We start from the raw sequence: 24349 nt of genomic DNA, 5'->3' as shown, positions 1-24349 counted from the left end.
GGAGTGCAAGCAAGGAAACCAATGATAAAGGTTTGAATAAAGCAGTTGTGGTCCTCAACTATGGGACTCTCTGAGGGTGCAAGAGAAACAAATGATAAGTGTATTGAGATGGCCCAATAAGTCTCTCTCTTTTGCATTAACTTCTTAAAGTTGTATGCAACTGCACAAGAGGCAGAGCATGTTTCCCATCATTTTGAGAAAGTCTTTGACTTACTATGATTGACACTGTTCTCATGTAATAGTTTGGAAAATAAATAATCCCACATCAATATAATTCTGTTTGTAATCTACATTTTTTTTTCTTTTATGTGATGTCAATATGTCCATGAAAACAAAAATGCCTGCCTTGGTTTACTGGCAGACTTTGTCTCAATATAAAGGCAGCACCTCCTATCATCACCTCTCTGGACTTCGGCTGTATACACTTCCTAAAATGGCATTGTATCCTACCATTCTCTGGAGAATGAATGACTAAACACCCACCAAGTAAATATATCTTCAAAACCCTGCCATTATCATTCCAAGTTGCTGAATTGGAGCTTATAGGTCCTATGTGGGTGAGATCAGTTGCTATTTCCTGACACTCTATGCTACCTAATGGTCTCACACAGCCATTAAAAAGAGAGCTTATTAAACATTCCAACTGACTGCTAGCACATGTTTAGAATTACAGAAATAAATAACCATCACTAAAGTACAAAAGTTACAATAAAGTTCAGAGTCATACGGTACAGTCTTGAAGCGGAGGTATCTACAGAATCCTATTTTGCCATAGCATAATTCTCCTGGAACTGATTTTTAGATGCAGCTGTTCTGTGATATTCCAACTGGCTTGGAAGTAAAGAATCCATGCTGTCCTCATTTGTTTTAGTTTTGTGGCTACAACTCCCATAAAGGGATTGCTTAACAAACAATACATGACAGTTCCCTCTAGTATCAACTTCTTTTAATGGCCCCATAATGCCGTGTAGGCTGGAGTCTTGGACAACTGAATGGAGTTGCAGACTCCATTCTGCAACTGAATGCAGAGTGTTTAATGGTCGGATGCCCTTCCTGTCGCCAATGCGGAGTTTTGTTCAGCAGATATATTTTCATTGTGACCGGAGAGAGAAATATCTGCCTCTACCTAGGATCAAACTCACAGCCTCCTGATTGTGAGGCAAGAGCAGGGGTGGGCTTCCAAAATTTTAGCAAAGGGCTGGTTGTGGGGGGGGAGGCATGGGCATGGTGGGCATGGCCTAGTTGGCCTCCTGCACCATGGGGGGAGGGGCGTTTTTGTCCTCACTAGGCTAAGGAAGCTTTCCTTGGGCCTCCAGGAGGGCGAAAATGACCTCCCTGGGCTCTGGAGGCTCTCTGGAAGCCGGAAACAGGCCCATTTCCAGGCTTCCCAAATTTCTGGGAGGCCTGTTTTTTCACCCTCCCCAAGTCTCCCCGCATGCCCTGCACTTACCTAACATCCAAAACAGGCCACGTGGGGACTCCTGGGAGGGGAGGGGTGAGCAGGGGTGCACAGAATCTTAGCTAGGGGCTCCTCCGAACCCCTGCAAACCCCCAGCATCCCACTCCTGGGCAAGAACCCCACCTTTAGGCCACACTACCACTCCTACGTCCCTCTAGTATACTTTTAATAATTTTAAATGTACTTTAAATCATTTTAAATAACACATACATAAATACATGTATACATACATAATTACTACATCCATTAAGGCTTAATGCATGTTTTGGTCAGCTTCAACTTAGAATGATACCTCTTCTCAACGGGAGAGGGGGGAGAATCTCTCACTGCTTATAAGTATTTTAGTTAAAGGCAGATAGTTTTGCAGTTTAAAGCAAAGTTCCCCAACCTTTCCAGCTCTGTGGACCAGCAGTGGCAGTGGTAGGGCAGAGGGGATGGTTCTGTGGAAGTGGCAGGCACACATGCAAAGCTCCATCTGTGCAAGCAGCAGGTGCGTGCACCCACCATTTACACAAATGGAGTCTTACACGCTTGCACATAGCTTGTGCCCGTCCAGTTCCCAACGGTCAACCGCGTTCCAGGATCAGGCCAGAGCCTAAGGGTTGTGGACCCCCTAAGTATAAAGCAAGAAGAGGAACAGGGCTTATTATAAAGAAGCAACTTCCCTGATGCTTCTCATTCTTTTATTCAGAAGGCATCTACTGTGTCTACATAAGACATTTAAATAACCCAAGTGCCATTCTCAATGGGGAATTGTGAATTTATATGTAATAATACCTAAAATAAATGTGGCAAATATGTCCATTTGCATATGTATTTTAAGAAGGAATTCTAAAATATGAAACACAGATTAGACTACACTTGTTGGAGAGGGGGTCTATTTTTGCTGTAGCTGCAGCTGCTATTTGCCATTGTCTATTTTTGTGTTTTACAATGATCTTTTTTAACAGTCTGGTTGTGTGTTTTTCAGATCCCTGTTGGAATTTAGAGAGAATTTAAATGTTTTAAATAAAGAAATAACAGAGAGCTGTGATGAAATACGAAAACAGGAATTCCAAGTTTCAGAGATCTGATTCTGGGAGACTGATTCTTAGAGGCCCAGTGTTGACTTTTTAAAAATATACAGTAGCTACACACCCAAAATCGATTTTGAAACAATTCTTATGAAGTTTATTGCCTACATTTTTTTAATAGGCAAAACATCAGTGCAGGAATAAACATAACTGGCTGTTGATTATAGATGGTTCCACAAAACAGAGTGATTCTTGTAAGAAATGTTCATATATTTTTTATCATATAAGCCTTCCAGAGTCATAAACTATATAGATACCAGATGTATAGATGGAGCTCTATCGTTTCACAGCTGGAACTACTGCAGCTGGAAACAAACAAGTGTGTTTTCTTGAACGCTACATGAATGGATTCCTGTGTCTGAATAGTTAACTTGCAACTTGGCTTGCAGATGAAATCTAAATTGCTGTGCAAGTGTATTAATTCATGGCTGGCATCCTGAACTAATAACCTCTCTTCAATTTCAAAAGGAACTTTTCAAGAGTTGTTTCATTCAGAGCAAGGAGCAGGGAGGGATATGAGATTCAGTCTATCTATGCAGAATAAACACTAGTATAAAAACTGAGGAAAGGTTCAGACATAGAATTAGTGGATAAACCTTAAATGCACAAGCGTGGGATTATTAAAAAAAAACCAATTAAATATATTAAATAGTTGAACAATCTATCAACCTACTCAAACATGAAGCAGGATATGCTACATTCAAAACGTTGTAGGAAAAAAAGTAGGGGGAATCCTACATTAATAGCTAGCAACCAGAAAAAAGCTCAAAATGGCATGCTTTTTAGAAGAGCAATATATCTTAATATTCTTAGCTAAATTATCAAAAAAAAAAAAAACAAAGCTCATAATTCTTTGCAAAATATGTTTCTTGATTTTTTATCAAAAGGAACACTTTCTCATATCTTCAAGAAATCCCTAAGGGTTTCTCTGCTTACATGGTAACTTTAGAAAGAAAAATGTATATTTAAAAAAAATCATAGCTCTTATTTCAGATTTCAGATTTAGGAATCATAAAGGGATTCTTTTCCCATTGCCCTATAGGACATTATTCTTCCCATCATTGGGCAGAGGGTTTATTCTATTTTCTTAATTCTAAAGAAAAAATGGTTATCAAAGTAGATTTGTGCAAATGCACAAAAAAGAGCAACTAAGATTATTAAGGGCCCGGAGACAAAAACATATCAAGAACGATTGCAGGAATTGGGTATAGCCAGTCTAGAGAAAAGAAGGAGTAATTGAGGAGCTGCCACATAGAAGTGGGGATCAACTTATTTTCCAAAGCACCAGAAGGCAAGACAAGAAACAGTGGGTGGAAACTAATCAAGGAGAGAGGCAACCTGGAATTAAGGGGAAACTTACTAACACTGAGAACAATTAACTAGTGAATCAGCTTGCCTTCAGAAGTTGTGGATGCTTCATCACTGGAGGTTTTTAAGAAAAGACTGGACAGCCACCTGCCTGAAATGGTATACGGTCTCCTAATTGAGCAGGCGGGGGGGTTGGACTTGAAAACCTCAAAGGTCCCTTCCAGCTCTATTCGGATTGATTTTTCGCTTCCCAATATCCCTTGTTCAATTAGCAGAGTGATATCTGCAATCTATAGAATATGGAGCTCACTTCAGTTTTTAAACAGGGCTTTAGCTTTAAGGCAAACATAGGTCATTTAAAGCTGATAATGCCACAAATACCTTTATGCTCAAAATACTAAAAAGATAAACTTGAAGGACAATGTCCACTAATATAAGATTACAGCATTACATCTGAAAACACCTCAAAAGAATTGTGAATAAAGATTCAGAATTAACACTGAAGGCCACAGCAGTCTTCAAAAATGCTACCCAATATTATAGAGAATACTTTGTTTCACCTTTTTACACAAAACAAACAAACTAAAATGTATTGAGTTGGTTCTTAACCAAAGAGGAAAGATCATAGAGACACGGAGAAGAGCTCCTAGAAAATGCTGACAGTGCTTCAGCAATGAAACAGCAAAATCAATATTGAAGTTTACAGATATTCTTGGTCCGGGTCATAGGGCTCCAGTAGCAACTTATTATTTCCTTCCAGGATATTAATGCTATACTTTCCATCTGTGATTTTCTAGCAAAAGGGGATTTTCACAGAAAAATGTTTCAGGGAGATATCTCAGCCATGGTTTTCAACAAATGTATGGCTCCCATAACTGTATTTTGATGGATGAGAGATCCATGAAGATCCCTACAGAACACAGGTGTCAAACTCAGGGCATTACGTTGCATCATGTGATATATCGTGATGGTTTTTTTCTCTTTGCGGAGCTGGGGTGGGCGTGGCCTGCATGGACACATCTGGCCCTCAGGACGCCAGTTTGATACCCCTGCTGCAGAACATAAATTTTGTTTCTGGGATAATTGAAAAAAAAAATCAGCTCCGAATAACCCAATCTCTGGTGGTTAAGGGTAATCTCCTTATTTAAAGGCTAATAAGAAATATCTCAAATTTGCCATGACTTTCATACCCGATTACTCACAATTCTTTTGAGAGATCTGGGTTGCTGCTAGTGAATAGTTCTACACTGAATTATAATCCCAGCAAAAAACAAAAGAAATTGCTTTCACCACTATAATTGAAAAAAGAAAAAAAGAAAGAAAGCATTCAGATAATCGACTCCTGGGATTAGAGCAGAGAACATAAAATGCTTTTATTTCCTTATAAGCACTATAATTGGAATGAGGCAAGTGACAGGCAAAGTTTTAGCGGCTGTGAAGGGACTTTGGGATATGATAGGAAGGTAATGATGCCATCTAGCATATCCTAGCAAAGGTAGGCCTATCCTATGTTTTTCCCAACTGTTTTCGGTCCCAAAATGGAAGAATACCAAAGTTCAAGGGTACAGGTGGAAAGGACCTGAGGTATGCAAAAATGGGATTGGAGAAGTTGCTGAATCCTGAATTATGCAATATAAATGGATTTGCACACTTTAGGTAACTGTACATGGAAGCACACAATTCTGAATTTATGGCAGCAGTTAATACTAATCCCATCATCCAAAGTAGGGTTTGAGAAGAAAAAATAGTCGAGTTTTCCTTTTCTCCTTGCCATTCTGGTGGCCCAGATTTTATTTTTTTTCTCCCGCTAGTGACTATAAAAAAAAAGAAATGCCTGTTCTTACTAGCAGAGGAATGCCCTGGGCAAGGAAACAAGGGAACTGGAAGAGGGTTGGAGAAAAGATGTCCCAGTTAAAATAATTACAAAGATCAGCCAGTAAATTAAACTGTTCTTTCAGTGTTAATTTTGCCAATTGCTAGTCCACAGATAACAGAAAAATGTCACATAGTGGTAAACTGATGACAATGCTTTTCCTACTGAAACCACAGAACTATGAGGCCAATTTATGGCAATACTGCAAAGAGAAGTCACTAGCCACTTTTCTTTGATTAAAGAGCTTTGCCAGGACTTCCATGGCATTTTCAACTCACAGACAAGTAACCACTAAAATCAAAACAAAAGATCAGACTTATATAGGAATAAGTGCATTCCCCCACCCCAATTCAAAAATTTGAAATTAAACATCCCTCCCAAAAGAGGATGAATCCAAAAAGAAAATGGGGGGAGCTAAAACCATTATCTGCCCCTTTTACCACATTCTCAGCATATTTAAGATGCCTTCCTAATTTAAAGTTGAATTGCTTGGGGAAAACCCCTTTCACCTAAATAGAGTTCTGCATTAAAAAAAGTTAGCAATAGGAATTAGCCGTGTCACAGAAAAATAAAATCATGGTTTTCCTTTTTATAAGTAGTCCTTAACATGACCACAGTGGAGCCCATAATTTAGGTTGCTAAGGGAGACAGTTGTTAAGAGAATTTTGACCCATTTTACATCCTTCCTTGACACAGTTAAGTGAATCACTGCAGGTGTCAAGTTAATAACACAGTTATTAAGTGAATCTGGCTTCCCAATTGACTTTGCTTGTCAGAAGGTCACAAAAGGAGATGGCCCCCAGGACACTGCAACCATCATAAATATGAGTCAGTTGCCAAGGGTCTGAATTTTGATCACGTGACCATGGGGATGCCGAAAAGATTGTATGTGTGAAAAATGATAGATCACTTTTTTTCAGTGCCTTTGTAACTTTGAATGGCCACTAAATAAATTGCTGTAAATCAAGGACTACCTATAGAATTCTGCATTTAAAAAGTTAGTGAGAGGAAGCTTCTGTGTCACAGAAAAATAAAACCACGGTTTTGCTCTATATCAGGAGTCTCCAACCTTGGCACCTTTAAGCCTGGAGGACTTGAACGCCCAGAATTCTGGGAGTTGAAGTCCACCAGGCTTAAAAGTTGCCAAGGGTGAAGACCCCTGTTCTATATATTAGTCAAAACCACCAATGGCTAACTTGTCTCACTGCAAGTTTCTCTACTGCTTCTTTTTTCTTTAAATTTCTTAACACAGGAACACACAACTGGTAGGAAGAGGGATTCCTAGAAACCCTGACTAGGCTGACATAATCTCAGCAATCTGCTGAGGTGCAATTATCTCTAATTGTGCTGTCTTGTTTGACACACTAGTGCTATTAAAGAAATGATAGGTATGTAAATCTTGCATTGCTGGGAAAGGAAGAAAGGAAAGTGGGGGTTTAAAATTATATGGCATTTATCAACTGAAAGCAGTGAGAGAAACTAGACCACTACTGTATATAGTGTCTGTCAGCTGGAGTGACCCAACAGCTGGAGATGCTACTTCTCAAATTTACTAGGAACAACATTCTATTTATAAAGAAACACAACCAGCAGGGCTCCCTTAGGATGAAAAGGGACGATGAGCTCATGAAGGTTTCAACTGAATCCTGTTTGCTCTTAGAGAAAGGGAGCAATAGGAGGGAGTTTCTTTTACGGTGTCCCAAGTATTTCTGAGCTTGCAGGGTTAAAAAGAATGCCATTCATCAGTATTCCCAAACTCAATAACCAACATATGAAAACCCACACTAGCTTTATAAGCCACACCCAAGATAAATAAGAGATCTGCTGCTATGTCACTGTATGGCAGCAGCTGTAAAGAGAAGGAAAAAAAAATTAGAGCTGCAGTGATATTTGTAAGCTGGCTCCCTACTTAGAAACAGAGAACACATTTTAAATAGCAATAGCAAGAAGTTCAAGTTGCTCAGCAAAACACATATCAAGTCATTTGCTCTTCCAATATTTGGGGTAAAGAGAGGAAAATATTTAAAGAGTGTATTTCATATGTACAAAGAGCCTTTCATTCCAAAAATATATCTGTTCAACAACAGTCCAGGGGGCAGGCTCAGGTTTTGGATAAGCTCCTTTTAACACAAGATATTTTATTTCTATTCATTAAATTTTAAGGAAAGTAAAACAAGGTACTAAAATTCAGGAAAAAAAAAATCTTAGTTCTCCTTCTCACTTCCCTTCTATAAACCTCTGTGCCTGGATTGTGTAAACTGAGACAAAAGGTTGTTAAATAATTCGCCAAAGGAAACACACAATTTGCAACAAAGCCAGTTTCAGAACTCCACAGTTGTTGGGTTGCATCCAGATGTTTACTTGCTGGAACTCCAGCAGCTATAAAGCTCTTTTGTTTAATACAGTGATTGTCGCTGATTACTGTTACTGTGAAACCACTTGATCCCCAAAACTATACTTGAAAGTTTAAAGAAGGTTAGGGTAGATTATGGAGCACCATCTACTGGCTTACTCAAGCATTCAAGTCTAAAAAATCATTTGCTCGATATTAGCTTTTTTTAAAACTAAATAATAAATTACTTACTGCCTTCATTTTGGCTGTCCTTATTTGAGTTGTACACCTGCAAATGAAAAAAAAAAGTAATCATAGGAGTGGCATAGCTTCAAAGTATCAATACTGTACGCTAACACAGCCTCTGCAACCAGAGACAGAAAATATATCCCATCTTCAATAATTTTTTTAAAAAATCAATTTTCCTACAAACAAAAATATGTATAGATGCAATCAGAGGAAAGAATATTTAAAATAGTTTTACAACATCCAAGGATGAGGATCATATCTCTGTTAGCTTTATATAGTACTTTTCCTCCAGGAACTCAATCAATACTATAACATAAGAGTTTGCTCTTCCAATTTTCCCTACAACAAATTCAGGTCAATTGGGCTGAGAGAAAGTGAACTTCTATGCTTAAAAGTAGATCTGAACATTGGTTTTCCAATCCTAGTCCAGCATTTTAATAATTAAACAACATTGGCTTTAATATAAGCATCAAATATATTGAATGTTAAACAAAGGCTCATTAAAAATTACTGAAAAGGTAGAGGTATTATGTAAGGATCTTGCTCTAGTGACACAGAACATATTTACTTAAAAAAAAAAACTTTCCTAATGAATGTGGAACTGGCCTTAACTTTGCATCAATACAATGCCTCATGTCAATGGCTGTAAGGGAAAATATATCAAACAGGGAATCTCTATGCCTTGATGGAAAGATGATTTCTTTAGAACGCCAGAAGTCATCTTTAAAGGTCTTAAATTAGTAATTTAGTATATACACTTTACATTCTCAGTGAATACTTCAGTCAATTTTTAATATGACTGTGGGAGACAAAGATAGGCCCAGAGAAGACATAAACCCAGAGGACACATAATCTCAAAGAAGACATATACCCAGAGAAAATATATGCCCAGGAAAAACAGCTATGGAAATTAATAGTTAGCAAAAGCTATATAACAGGGTTGTACTTTGATTTCTATTTTATTATTTGATTGCGGCATGAAATGACAAAGGACTTACATTTGTTTCCCCCAAATAAACTGGTGTCCTTCTCCATCCTGCTTCCCACATTATTATAGTTCTGTTTTCTTTATTCAATGTAGGCATTGACCAACACAATCTTTTTTAAACCCGGACATTATATAATAAAATAGGAAAATAAAGTAAAATATTAAAAACAAAGGAACAAGAAAGGGAAGATAGAAGAAGATGAGATGGCAAATCTGATTAACCACAACCACATCTCCAGGAGTATTCCACGGGGGCTACGTGAGGGAACGCCTGAGGGAACGTCCAGATCTTCAAGGCTTCCTGGAATGCTATCACAGTGGGAGACATGGACATCATTTGGAAACTCATTCCAGAGGACAAGCACAGCACAGAGAACACACATTCTGGGAACACAATAGATGAAACTGTTTGATTGAAGGAACACAGATCATGGCCTGAACCAGCTGGGCTGAAATGATGAGAGATAGGCAGACCCTCAAGAAATGGCAAATAACATCACTCAGTGGTTCCATGCAGATGTTGAACAAGAGGAGAAAGGGTGTCGACCCGGTGGCACTTGACAAAGGAAGAAATGACCTCTCCTCCACAGCCAAGACCAGTACTTTTCCCAAAGGAAGGAGGAAAACCACTACAAAATAGTATTAAAAGTCAGAGAGAGATCAAAGAGAGCGAGAATGGATACACTTCTCCAACCATGCTCTGTTACAGATCATCTACAAGTCCTTCCAAGGATGCCTCCATATTGAATTCTAGCCTGAGATCTGAATGAAATGGGTCTAGATAATGCACTTCCTCCAGATTCCTCTGCATCAGCAATCTTGCCATCTTTTCAACATCTTCATTTTAGGAGTGGGAAAAGATAATGCTTGTCTCAGTTTGTTAAGTCTTGGAGACAGTGGGGTGGGGTGCATCTTCATCTCCTTCAAGGCCGAAGGACAACCTCTTCCCTCAAAGAAGTTTCCACTATAGTATGGATCCAACCACAACTTCTAGAACTATGCCATCTTCAGTCCGATCAAAGTATAGTACAGTTTATAAAATCATACATTGCAATGCCCTACATGTCAATGAATACTTCAGCTTCAACCATAACAATACAAGAGCACACAATAGATACAAACTCAAGGTTAACCGCACCAAACTCGATTGCAGGAAATACGACTTCAGCAACAGCGTTGTCAATGTCTGGAACACACTACCTGACTATGTGGTTTCTTCCCCAAACCCCAAAAACTTTAACTTTAGACTGTCTACTATTGACCCTTTCCTAAGAGGTCTGTAGGGGGCATGCCTACCATCTCTGTCCTATTATTTCTTTTATTTTTCTTATATGTATCCATTTTATGTATTCATAACTATGTTTATTCTTATACCTATTATCTTGTAAGCGATTGACAAATCAAATTTAAATAAAAAATAAAAAAATAGAACTCACCTCCCAGGCTACCGTAACTAACCAGAGGGGTCCAACAAACAAGTGGCTCAATTAAAAGTGCTGAGATCCTTGTTTACCTCCTCAAGACTTACTGGTTCAAATTTATCCCATTACCAGACCATTAGACCAAGCCCTAGACAGCTAGACCTACCAGAGTCCAGGAGCCCTGAAGATTTAATTTCCAGCCTCTGATGATTAAAGCCAAAGACCAAGCAATGGTCTTCTCATGCAAACTAAATCTGCAAGGAGAACTTTCTGCAACCCCTTCCCTTTTCACGTAACAAAATTATTTTCCTTCTTCCTATTCATTAGTTTTTCTCAACAGTTTTCCCCAATTTAAAGTCTCAAAAGAAAAGCAAACATGAATCATTCTTCCAATGGACTCAGATAAAATAAATATATGGTCATTTAGAGTATATGGTACCCCAAAACCAGATAGAACAAATGTAAATAAATTTCACTGTTGTATTCATAGTCCAGAGCAATATAGCATATATTCTCTCATGTTTTGGGTGGTACAGTATGAGGACTAAGATCAATCAGGTATAGAGATGCAACCTGGATGTTCGTTTTCATTATTTAACTCACACTAAAATAAGAGATAAAATTCTTTATGTTATGAATTGATAAAATACTGCATTTCAAAGTAGTTCCCTTATTCCAAATTAGGAATTTCTATAGGAGATTTCCAGTATTTCTGGTGAAAGAGTATTAGTTTTAGAAGGGAAAATAAACCCATGTCTCAAACTTTTTCAACTTTCATTTTCTAAGCCTTTACTTGTATATTCAGGATAAATTCCCGTTAAGTATTGTTCGTTTGTAGATAAAGTAAATATTACCTACTAAGTCTCCTTTGTGTTCTAATCCAAAGAAAATTGAATACTGTTGTGCTATTTTTGGACTTCTCACTAGCCCGGGGTGGTGGGGAATTCTTAAACAATCAGTATTATGGCTTGGTAGAAAATATTTTTGCTGACTGCAAGCTTTTTCTGCTTCCTACAGAGACATTCCACCAAGCATTTTTCATAGATGAGCAAGTAATTTCTTTTTATCGCTGCAAAGAAATGTATGAAACTTTCAATTGTATTGTAGGTTTAAAGCTAAATATTTTTGCAACAGACATTCTGAGACATTTTCATCAATCCTTGATGAAAATAAATAAGCAGATCTTAACTGTCAGTAAATGCTAGTCATCAGCCACTTTAAATGAAGAGATGCTTTCAGAGAGGTACTTCAAGAAAAGGGTCCTAGTATTATATAAGGACACTGTGCAGGTTTTTGCATGAAGTCCTCATTAGTAGGTTTATTATAGATAGGAAAAATCAGCAAAAAAAAAAAGCTGTGGGAAAATACAGGTTTATAAAAGGCATGCTTGCTGCCATAACCCCATCTATGAGATTTATTGAATAATTCCATTTTTTCTTCAAAAAAACTTCCTGATTTAGTTTGGCCCCTGAATGAGTAGAATGGGGAAATAACTTGACAAAAAGACTTCAGCAAAGTTTCCTTTCTCCCATATCTAGAGGGTAATGTTAATCTTTTAGGAGATAAACCATTAATGTCTTTCATTGTTCCAAACAAATGTTAAAACGATCAGAGATAAGAAAGGCATTCCGATGTCAACCTTTACAGCTTGTTTCTATATCAACATGTTTTTTTTTAAAGAGACATTTTAATGCCTCTTTAATGGTTTTTGGGGTTTCTACAGAGGCTTGGAAAGTACAAACTGGGTAAGATCCACATTAATATGCATACCACATGACACTGTTAGTCTAACACAATCTGTAGTATGAAAGCTGCACATATTTAACACCCAGGCTGCTTTGGCGCTCTAGCATAGTCAAGGCAGCCAGCCCTTGGATAACAGCCCAGGAAGAAGATACCAGACTAACCCTGAGCAATGTAGGTGCCAGTCGACAATGGCAAGCCTCCTTGTCCAAATCAAACCACCCAGGCAACCTCCTCCCTTTAGCAGCTGACTCCATCTTATCAGCATTTTTCTCATTTTGTCTGAGGGCCAACTGTGTACGTTCCAGACAGGTTTTTTTTCCCCTGACTTTCGGGACCAGAGTTTGTTCTTCATTGTGGCTACAAAAAAGAAGCCAAAAGCTTATTTACAGAAACATATTTTAATATTTCTTTCCAAAAAGCACCAGGTCCCAGCATCCATCTTAACAACAACAAAAACAAATGAAAACTAGGGCAGTAATTTGGCATAGGGAGTTTGGCAGCAGTTTTGCCTTTAGCTTTTACTTTCAAATTTCTCCTGACAAAATAATTCAAGGCTAAAAACGGTGTATGTTCGATCTAGCAAGTTGGATAGAAACAAAATGCATAATGGTGTAAGATTATGTCTAAACCTAGCTATTCTCTTAAATTTGGAGAAAAAAGCCATGCTAATCAGAGATACCTATATACTTTGTCTAGAAAGAGTTTCTGATCATATAAGCAAGGCAGTGGTGGAATTCAATTTTTTTTACTACCGGTTCTGTGGGAATGGCTTGGTGGGTGTGGCTTGGTGGGCATGGCAGGGGAATGATACTACAAAATCCCCACTCCTGGGGGAAGGTTACTGCAAAATCCCATTCCCGCCCCACCCCACTAACCTGCTTTCCAGCTCTGTTCTCCTATGCAGGGCAACAAAAGAAGACCCAGCCAATCACCTAGGACTCGGGAGGCAGAGAATAGATGGGGGCGGGGCCAGTCAGAGGTGGTATTTGTTGGTTCTCCAAACTACTCAAAATTTCCACTACTGGTCCTCCAAAACTGGTCAGAACCCCTGAAGCAAGACTTACATGCATGGATATGTACTGAAAAGCAAATTGCAGGAACACATACTAGATGACAGGATTCATCACTTCCAATTCACATGTTTACCATACCTATGAATTATTTTGTAGGTGTCTAAACTTTTAACATAAAACTTCACAGCCATTTTGAGGCTGCTAAAGAAAAGGCAATATTTGTAGGGCAGCTTACTATATATACAGTATATAAAATTTATCCCTAGTTCAAATGTATGGGAGGAAAGAAAAACCCAAAAGAAAATAATTCTCTTTTAATCCTATTCACCCATCTCCATAGTAGCTTAATTCTGCATTCTGTCCTGTCTTTCCAGCACCTCTTCTCCACCTCCTCCTTGCAGCAAAGAAGTGTGTGTGTGTCTGTGTGTGTCTGTGTGTCTCTTCTGATCCTCCCTAAAATTCTGGTATTGGTTTCTTTGCAGTGAAAGGCTTTCAGTTTTGGTCCAAGGTGATTGTCTCATATTCTTCAATGGAAAGGTGGAGTCTGCTTTGGATATACATTATAGAGCATGTCTTAAGCTCTTCTGAAATAATGAATAAGCAAAAAGTGCACTGCCTAAATTACCTTGAGAATTAACAGCAAACTCCACCCTTCCTTTTAAGAATATTGGGGCAATTGCTTTGAACCAAAACTGATGATTTCAAACCTTTCATTCCAAAGAAACCAACACCAGAATTTCAAGAAAGCATCTGAAGATACACACAGACATACAGCTATACACACACTTTTTCTGTGAGGAGGAGGAGGAAGAGGAAGAGGAGGAGGAAGAGGAGGAGGAGGAGGAGGAGTGGTGTTGGAAAGGACAGGACAACAATGTAGGGATAGAAATTATGGAGATTTCTCCTTGTTATCAGCTCACTAATTCCTAATCATAAGAATTATTCACTTATAAGACTGTTTTTGCAAACTATTCCAGGGCACTTCGACTCTCATTACAGATCACCTCCCACAAGCAACTCAGAATTATTTTAACTTTTATAAAGGTCTCCACGACCTGAAGAAAAATGAAACTTCACTGCTTCACTGCAACAGGTTCACACGTCTAACATTAACCTGTATAAAGCTTAAAATCCAATAGAAAAAAAAATCTAATCTCTGTACTTTTCTACTGTTGACTTTAATTCAGCCCAAATTATGAAAGGCAACGAAAGTAATCAAAAATGCAGACAACGGAAGCAGATGTTGTTGTTTACTAATTTACCAGGCACAAAATGAAGTACCAACCACTTTGACCTCTTTTTAAAGCAGAACTGTCAAAATGTAAACTTTGCACACAATGCTGTTACATTTGCACTGCCAGCAATAGGCGTTCCAGATCTACTCAGTCTGTAAGCAAACTGAATCCAAGGTTCAAACAAGGTTCAATGGGTTGCTTTCACCAGGCAAGCTAAATTAAACAAATACAAAGAAAAGAAAAACCACAACAACCAACATAATCTAAACAGAGATTTGGGGCATCAAATTCATTTATAGGAAGGAAGGAGTGTAAACCCTGGTAAATGAGAACATGCATTCCAGTTGGGAGGAAAGGAATAGCAACAAATTTAAAAGCTTAGTTTCAAAAAGAAAAAGAAAAAAAACTCCACACATATATCCTCAAATTTGATTGTACTACTTTCCCCTTTTCATAAGTCACCCAAAACCAAAGTATTTGACAGAATGGAAAATCAGACTATTGTAAATAAATCACCAAAAAACATAATAAATGAAGGCCATAAAGGACTTCCAGGGAAGATATGGTAAACTGAAGACAACACTTCTAAAAACAAAAATGCAGTGAACTGAAGAGCTAGCAAGTAGACCAACTTATCATAATTCCTCTCCAGACAAGGAGAGAATTTGAGATTGCTCACAAGTGTTCCATACAATTGTTCCTCATGAGTAGACCACAAGAGATCTTTAGCAGATTTAGAGTTCTAGGATATAAAGGAATATCCATCTTTTTGGTGAAATCACAGTCAGGGCCTTCAAAAGGACACTGAGTTTGCATACTGTACTTACTTTTCTAATCACTTTCGGAAGTTCCTTATTAACTGCTTTTCAGCTGTTAGGAACCTCTGGATTGAGAGGTTTGACAGTACTGTCAAACCAAAAGAAATACAACTTTAAATAAAACTTTAAGCAGTTTTTTTTAAAAATCACAGCAAAAGCTTGATTAGAATTTTGATTTTGGAATCTTACAAACAGACTAAGGGCCTAGATTGACTTGAAATAAGAATTAGGAATTAATTATAATTCCTGGGGGGAAATGTTTTTGTTTTGAATTCTTTTTTCCAAAAAACATGATAGGTTAAGACTTTGAAGTTCAGACACCAGAAGAGAACCAGAAGGAATTAAATATTACAATTAAAGAAGTACACTTAAATTTGACTTATTAATACAGGACAAAAGAAAATATTTTAACACTGGGCATATTTAAATATATTTTGGAACAATGGATTCAGAAATTAATTTTGTCATGACTCAGACTCAGGACAGATTCTGAATCTGATCCAGAGGTGGTATTCAGCAGGTTCTGACCAGTTCTGGAGAACTGGTAGTGGAAATTTTGAGTTCGGAGAACTGGCAATACCACTTCTGACTGGAGATTTTACAGTATCCTTCCCCTGCCACACCCACCAAGCCATTCTCACAGAACTGGCAGTAAAAAAATATTGAATCCCGCCACTGATCTGACCCTGAAAAAGCTGCTCTGGCTGAGCCTGTGAAAGGTCAATCTCAGGAGCTAGGAATCATTTGAGGCTAATCCTAATTTTAATTTGAAACAGAACGAACTTTAGAAATGTTTGCCTCTATAGACAAACTTTGTTTAAAAGATGTTATGAAAGAGGAACAAGTTTTATCTGGCAAGACTGAGTCTAAAAGTGGATTAAAAATAACAGGCTACAAGAATGACATGGGAAAAAATGGGCAAACTGGATATATGGACATACAAAAGAAACTGACTGATATCTTATTAATTAAAAGAAACATATAAATAATAAATATGAGAGTGACCTGGATAATATTCCTAAATTAAATTTACAAAAATGTCTTATTAAAGCTTTGAAGAATTTTGTGAGAAAGGACCCCCCAAAACCATGAAAAAAAAAATAAAGTCTGAGACATTACTTGAAGGGACTAAAGATCAAAATTGTTAAAAGTAAAAGGAAAGAATATAAAGTTGATTTATCTGGTCAAGGTTAATATAGAAATGCTTTAAACTCTGGTAAACTTTAATGGACTTTTGCTAACCAGGACTGAAGAAGCATTAAGGATTTGTTTATACAAAAGATGAGATATGGGATGAGGAGATCATTTATTGCAATTTAAGAAAAGGTGATTAACTTACAAAAATGTCTATACTTGTAATTAGGAATAATCACAATATATATTCTTTATATATTTCTTTTCTTTTTCTTTACTATATTCTTATTTTTACTGTCTTTTCTATTTTTCTTTCTATTTTTTTCATTCTGCACTTTCTATTTTTCTTTTTATTCTTCTCTTTTTTAATTTGTATTCATTTTTATATTCTTAATTGTAACTTTTAATAAAATTACTATAAAAAATTAAGGGCATGAACACACATGAGAAATTGCTTATTAAAGTCTTCCCCCAAAACTTCCTTGCCTGACTAAGTTCCAAGAGGAACTTCAGTAAATAAGATCAAATGTAAAAGATAGGTCTAAGCTATTTAAGCTCAGAAATCCAGTACCCATATCTTTTAAATGAAAAAACAAGAGAGCAGCTGCATGTTACATAATTAACAGAACATAGTATTTGACCTTCAGCTCTTTACTAGAAATTACATTTTCATACATATAAGCACAAGCTTATTCACAAATTATTTTTAGCACAATTTTGGGGTATTAAAAACGTTAAAAATAACAAATTCACCTTTTTGGTTTCTCCTGAACCATTAAATCCGGTGTTGTGATCATGGATTCAATGGTATAGGAGTTGACCCAGCCGTATCTGAAGAAGTCTAGCAATAAAAAGCAGGAGATCAAGAGAAACCAAGAGGGTGAATTTGTTATTTTTAATGTTCTTTAACCACCCAAAATTGTGCTAATTGTTTTTCAGGCAGCTATAGAAACAAGTCTAGAAAGGTCCTTGCAGAATACTTTATAAGCACATTTTTGCTGTGTAGCAACCTAAGATGATGTTGGTCCCCCTTCCCTCCACAAGCATAATAATAAGCCATTTATATAGAAGGAGCACTGGGGAAGTGCCTGAAGCCATATATGCATGTAAAACAGATACAATATTCATCCATGACATTCTCAACTACTTTAGTTCGATCTGGCAGTGAGCCATGATGGACAACATGAACTTGCATCCTCCGTATGGAGTGTTTGCTGTTTGATTAAGAATAAGAAATCACCAGGATTAGCTGAAAACATGTGGTACATGAAGCAACTGATTATAGATAGAAGGTAGGCAAAACTACAGGGAGCAATTTTTTGCTTATGTATCTGTATCCCTTTCTGGCTATTTGAGAGAGGCTCATCTGGATATTGAGTCTCTGCTACAGAGTTGAGGTGATTATCATTCATGAGCAGCACCTACTTCTCAGTTGGCCAAGTCTACACAAGGAGAATAAACAATTAAAAGGCTCCATGTACGAGCTATGCATGAGAAGGACATATTTTGTTTTGAAGAAAAAATGGGGATGGAGAGAAAAGAAATATGCTGTTTGTCCTAGGGTCAGTAATGCTTCTAATTATTGTTAAAGTATACAAATGCATCACATACAATTTTTTTGCTTTTTAAAGCTAAATTCAACCTTGAACAAATCCAGCTCTTTGAAATTTGCTGTACTTTATGTCAGAGATGGATCAAGTGAATGAATCGTGTTTTTATTCACAAATGCATTCTGCCCAATTGTGAATTCTGCAATTGCATATAAAGAGGAATCCCACTATAAAATGAACTGTTTGATTTGTCAGATAATTTTACAAGTCCTATTTACCCCCAAATGTTATCTTCTTATTTGTCTAATGCATTTCTCAACATAAAATGAGTTTTTTAAAAAATTACCTGTAGATTTTAAAAATACATTATTATCTTATAAACTCCCATTTATATACAATTACAGAACTGATCCTTTGATCCATTCCACTGAGAAATGCTTCCTCAAATCCCATCCCAACATCACTGCACAAAGCCCCAGTTGCTCCCATTGCCCTGCACTAGAGGCTTGGCAGAGGCCCAAGGGTGACAGCAGCTGTCTTGAGATTGCTGAAGGCCCAGGGCCTTTGTTTCAGCCCTGGCACTGCCACTACTGAGTGCCACTGTGAAGAGCATAGATTGGGGGAAATAGGTAGGTGAGAGAGTTGCAGAGCCAGTGTGCTTGCAAATGTGACTGGGCTGCCAAGCATTTCAATTTTGATCACATTTAATGCAGGGATCACTGCAATGAGCATAACTTAGGGCACAGGTCATAACTTCATTTCTTCTTCTTCCTCTCTTCCTCTTCCTCTTCCTCTCCTTCTCCTTCTTCACAATCATTTCAAATCGCCACTGAACAAATGGTTCGAAGTTGAGGACTACTTGTATGAGGGAAAGGGCCACTCTTGTCTCAGAGGGCAAACTGTTCCGTGAAGGATGCTCCCATAGAGAATACCCATCTCCATTCCCTCCCATCAACTCTCAGAATGAACGGGGATTTTCAGCAGGCATGCATTGATTGTCTATATTGGACGGACAGAACGTACCTGAAACAGGTGAATTTGAAGATAGCAATAGCCCAACCCCTAACAGTCGGTAACTTAAATTGTACTTGGAAACAAACCAATAGCTGATGCTATAATAAGGGTATCATGTGACAATAAAGAATCTGGCATAGGCAGTAACGTTTTATCCCAGATGACATTCCAGGATTCAAGAGCAACCTCTGATGGACAGAAGTACAATGAAAGGGCACAAAGGTCTTCATTCTTTGAATGGCTAAAATGGATGTACTTGTCCTCTTTTAGCAGAAACCATGAGTCCAGAATTACTTTCTGGAGCAGCCTTGGTGGCACAGTGGTTAGAGTGCGGTACTGCAGGCTACTTCTGCTGCAGCCAGCTGCCTGCAATTTGGCAGATTGAATCTCACCAGGCTCAAGGTTGACTCAGCCTTCCATCCTTCCAAGGTCGGTAAAATGAGGACCCAATTGTTGGGGGTAATATGCTGACTCTATAAACCGCTTAGAGAGGGCTGTAAAGCACTATAAAGTGGTATATAAGTGCTATTGCTATTGCTATTCAGATTGCACATTTGTTTTTTAAGAAAAAAAAACCCACCCCATCATTAATTCTTTCTAGAATTAATAGATATTTGAACTAACAACTACTCTGTTTTATTTGTGCTGTGTTGGAACTCCTTTCTTCCTATTTGGGTTCTCATCGCATCCAGGCACAAAACTTCTGCCATAGGTCCCATCAGATCTGAGTTGTAAACATCTAACTGGATGACAACAAATCTCTGAACCAATGGACGACTTACACTAGTGGCCTCATATGAATATTAAACAAATTAAGTGGGAGGGTCAAGCCCATGAGGACTTGATAAAGTGTCCACTGGCCAGCTGTTCTTCTCCCATAACCACCAGCTGTCAAGTTTCCTTTGATAGTCATCTAAAAATAAAAGTGGTATCTTCACCAAGTAAAGTTTGACTCCTGATTCTCATCACAGGTATTTCAGATGTCATGCCTTCCTCAAAAGAATATTCTGAAGAGCTCAATTAAAAACCATCATCATTACTGATGCTTATAAGCCTGGAAAAAAGGGCACTTTTGACTCTTTTCTGGGATCCCACTGATCTACTGTCAGAGAAGGGGAAAGAAGAAAGGCATCTTCATTACTGCAATTCAGAAGCCCCTTTCTGAACTTCTCAGCATACTGTAAATTGCTCCTAAACCTCATGTGTTATTTTCTGTTCTACACCTACTTTCAGCCCTGTGAACTTCTAATCAGCTCTGTGGGTTAAATTCCGTTTGACCCACTGTGCTTATTCCACAGGGGGCTGAGAATTATGAATTGCTATTCTAAGCAAGTCAACTAAATGTCAGCTCAGATTTCTTGAATGAAACTTGAAGTCTTTCTACAAACCCATTTGCATGCACACACAAGCACGCACACACACACACACAGAGCAAGCTGGGGTCATGTTAAAAGAATCATACCTGCTAAATCCATCTAAGCCAAGTGAAAGAAAGATAATTTGGCCCTGTGAAAAGCCACAAAAACATTGGAGAGGAGTTGAGAGTCATTAATATAGTGACAACAGGTCACCATGGCAACATGTAAGTCCAGCAGCAATTGCTTCCAGAGAGCCCAATTCACACTGTTCCTCTTTGAGACAGATGAGGGATGGTTCCAAGGGGGAAAAATCTGCATCTATTTCTTCATCTAACTTTGGGGCTGCCAGAGTTTAACAAAAACAAAGGGAGTGAGAAAAAACAAACAAATCAAAACTAGTTGGCAGAAGTAAATAAGAGAATAGAATGGATGGGGGAAAATAGAAAGCTTGCAAAGGAGAGAGAAGGAGGGAAATGTGGGTAAGGATACATGCATGCAAATGCAAACACTCAGAAATCATTCCCTATTTGGTAAGCTTTGACGATTCTAAGCAAGTGGAATGTTTTTGGACACTAATTCAGCAGAGAATAACCAGTGGGCCGCGGCGAACTGGTGGGCCGTGAGAAAATTTTAGTGAGCCACAGCATGCTGAGGCGGGGCAATCCTGCAGTCTCCCATGTCATGGCTGTTGCCTCCTGCCACAGCGCATCACAAGAAGGCTGAGCAGCAGCGGGAGGAGTGCGGACCTCCTGAGCTGCAGGAAGCAGCTGCCCTCAGATGAAGATGTTGTGAGGGGGAGGCTCGACCCCCTCTTCCTCCTCGCCAGAAGCGCTCACACGCTCAGCGGGAAGGAGGCGGCTTGTCAGGGGCCAGAGGGGCAGTGAGCACTTTGCGTGTGAGCGCTTCTGGTGAGGAGGAAGAGAAGCTTCGGGGGGGGGAGGGGTGCAGGAGATCGTGCCCTCCCCTCGCAGGCCAGGAAACACCCGGGAAGAGCTCCAATGCCGTGATCTCCCATGCCCTGCCCTCAGGAGCTTCTCTTCCTCCTTGCCAGAAGCGCTCACACGCTCAGTGAGAAGGAGGCGGCTTGTCGGGGGCCAGAGGGTCGGTGAGCGCTTTGCGCTTGAGTGCTTTTGTAGAGGGGGAAGAGAAGCTTCTGAGGGGGATGAGCCTCTCCTTTGCAACATCTTTGCTTGAGGCCATCGCTGGCAGCTGCTCAACCTCCTCGATGTGTGAATCCTTTCCCCTCACCCCCACCCCTTCGCTAATTCCATGCAAATGCGAGTAGCATTTGTTCTCCAATCTCCTAGTTAGAGAAGCGACATTCAAACGTGGTTGGCAGCAGCCCCCTGCGGCTTCCTCACTGCCTTTGGAACCAATTTCGAAGGCTGGGAGAGGACTTCTCCAAGGCAAGAGGGGGGCGGGGCTCACTGGCCTCCAAACTGGTTCCCAGACGGCCTGGGGCAGCATTCAAACAAGGGGAGTGGGGAGGCTTATAATCAAAACCATGGTTATAAGCCTGCCCCTCCTTCACTCCCCTTGTTTGAAGCCTCCGAAGCAGTGGTGAAATTCAACTACCTTGCACCATGTGGTAGGGACGGTTCAGTTCACCGAACTGAACAATCACTTTTGGTTGGCCCCGCCCACGCCCGCCCAGTCACACCCATGTGGGCAACAGGGGTGGTACCAGCAGCGGGAGAGAGAGAGAGAGAAAACAAAGCAAAAATCTCTGAAAAGTTGACACCCCGATGTGCCAAAGGTCGCAATCCAGGAGAGAAAAGGCTCTCGTCGCCCTTTCCCCTGGCAGCCCTTCTCTAACCTGGCCATCTTCAGGATTTGGGGAGGGGGTGAGAGGTGCACGTGAAGGACTGCAACTTTTGACGAACTTTCTTCCAAGAAAGTTCTTCCCTTTCACAACTCTGCGGCATGAGTCAGCCACTTCTGCAAGTGCCGGCAGAATCAATGAAGCTTGCCCCATGGGGTCAGTTCATTAGGAATTTCCCCCTCTCCTCTTCACTCCCCAGATGGCTGAGAAGGTGCTCAGAACAACCTGGAGCTTTTCCCACCTTATTTTGCTCTTTCGGCTTACCTTCCACAGCAAAGTCAAGACAACCAACCATGTCAGATTCCCACCACCTTTCCCCCCCATTACTGGGGACTAGAGAGAGAGAGAGAGAGAGAGAGAGAGAGAGAGAGAGAGAGAGAGAGAAAGAAGAGAGAGAGAGAGAGAAATGAGAAAACAAAAAGGGCAAAGAAGTGATGTCAGCTTGGCCACACCCACCCATCCATATGACCACCATTTTTATACATACATACATACATCTTCAGGCTGGTGCTTTCGGCACAAGCACAAAGCCAAAAGCACCAGCCTGAAGATGGCAAGTGGGACCTTGTCGAAACGTTGCCAAGATGCTCTCAATCTTACATGGGAAAAGACCTGAACATGCCAAGACCTGCATACCTGTACCTGTGAAAATCTACGATATATATATTCGTATATATACATATACATATACATATACACGTATATGTATATATATGTCATATTCATATATTTATATATTAAAATTAATTTTAATATTAAATTTATATTTAATATAAAAATTAAAAATTTTATATTAAATATATTATCTTTTTTTATATTAGTGGTCCTCAGAATTTAAAATTATGAGTTTGGTGGTCCCTGAGGTCTAAAAGGTTGGCGACCCCTGCTTTAATTGATGGGATAGGAGTAAGTGAAAGCTTTCACCTTGATTTGTTGAAGTTCTGTGGTTCTGTAATGTACTTTGCATTTGGTTTGTACCATAAGTAACATGAGAAATAATGCTGTGCTTCCAGTTTAGAGTTAAAGCAGGCCAGCAGCTGCGAGATCAGAAGATTCCAACTCAAGTGGCAATAGAAAGGCTCTAAAAGCTGAAGAAATTTAGTTAGAGGCAACGGGCCACAAGGGACAGGCTGGCAGCTGTGCACACAGATAGTCTGTTCTCATCAGCCACTGATCATTTACTCATGGAAGGAAACCAGGAGATGAGAACTGCAAGTAGTGCATAGCAACAGAAAGTCTTATGAAAAATTCCTCAATCTAGGAAAAGCAGAGGATTTCCACTGTGTCCCAGATGCATTAACAGGATCTGCTGAAAGGACATTTTCCATGACTGAGACTGGAGAAAATAAACGTGGCACTTTTTTAAAAAAAAAAAGAAAGTCAGTGTAAATCTGAAATGTCAAAAATTCAAATGTAAATCCTCCCATTTCTTTCAAAATCAATGTACTACTTCAATTAGGAAACAGGCTTTTTAAAAATTATATATGAAGTTGTGCCCCGACACAAAAATTCTCCAGGGATTCAGAACAGGAACCAGCAAGGAACATTTCCCCATCTAGTGGACAAAATGTTCTTTGGCGTTTCTTGGGAGCAATTTTGACTCTGCAGGCTGTTCTGATTAACTCTTGTTTCATCAGTCCACATCTGTTTGAATCAAGCTTTTTCCTGGGCTCCAAAAAATGGCAACAGGTTGTTTACCAGGTCTGTCGATAAAGGACATGATGTAGGATTTGAGGAGAAAAAGTTCTCTATTTAGCCATCACAAAATGTCTTCTGTTTGAAAATAGTTACACGCTCTGCTTTAGAAGAGCTTTTGAGAGCTACTGAGGGGAAGAGAGTGCCATGGAATTGTTTCTCTTTCCTGTTTCCATACAGGAAGTATTATACTTCCTAGTAAACTTCCTAGTAGGCTTTGCAATAGTGAATTAGAAACTGTGGATCTTATCTCACTCTGTC

General features: G+C 39.1%; 1 protein-coding gene across 5 annotated transcripts in view; it reads right to left on the bottom strand.

The window, feature by feature from the left end:
- Window positions 1-24349, bottom strand: part of ARHGAP26 (Rho GTPase activating protein 26) — a 276121-nt gene that overhangs the window by 112816 nt on the left and 138956 nt on the right. For all 5 annotated transcript variants that reach the window (XM_026696419.2, XM_087924476.1, XM_087924475.1 and 2 more), the window contains exon 12: window positions 8298-8334. In XM_026696419.2, the coding sequence (XP_026552204.2) occupies window positions 8298-8334 (37 nt within the window). The remainder of the gene's footprint in view (window positions 1-8297; window positions 8335-24349) is intronic.

Source organism: Pseudonaja textilis, chromosome 2, assembly GCF_049901715.1.
Source record: "Pseudonaja textilis isolate UNSWEBS1 chromosome 2, rPseTex1.2, whole genome shotgun sequence".
Lineage (NCBI taxonomy): Eukaryota > Metazoa > Chordata > Lepidosauria > Squamata > Elapidae > Pseudonaja > Pseudonaja textilis.
This window is presented reverse-complemented; position numbering and strand designations above follow the sequence as displayed.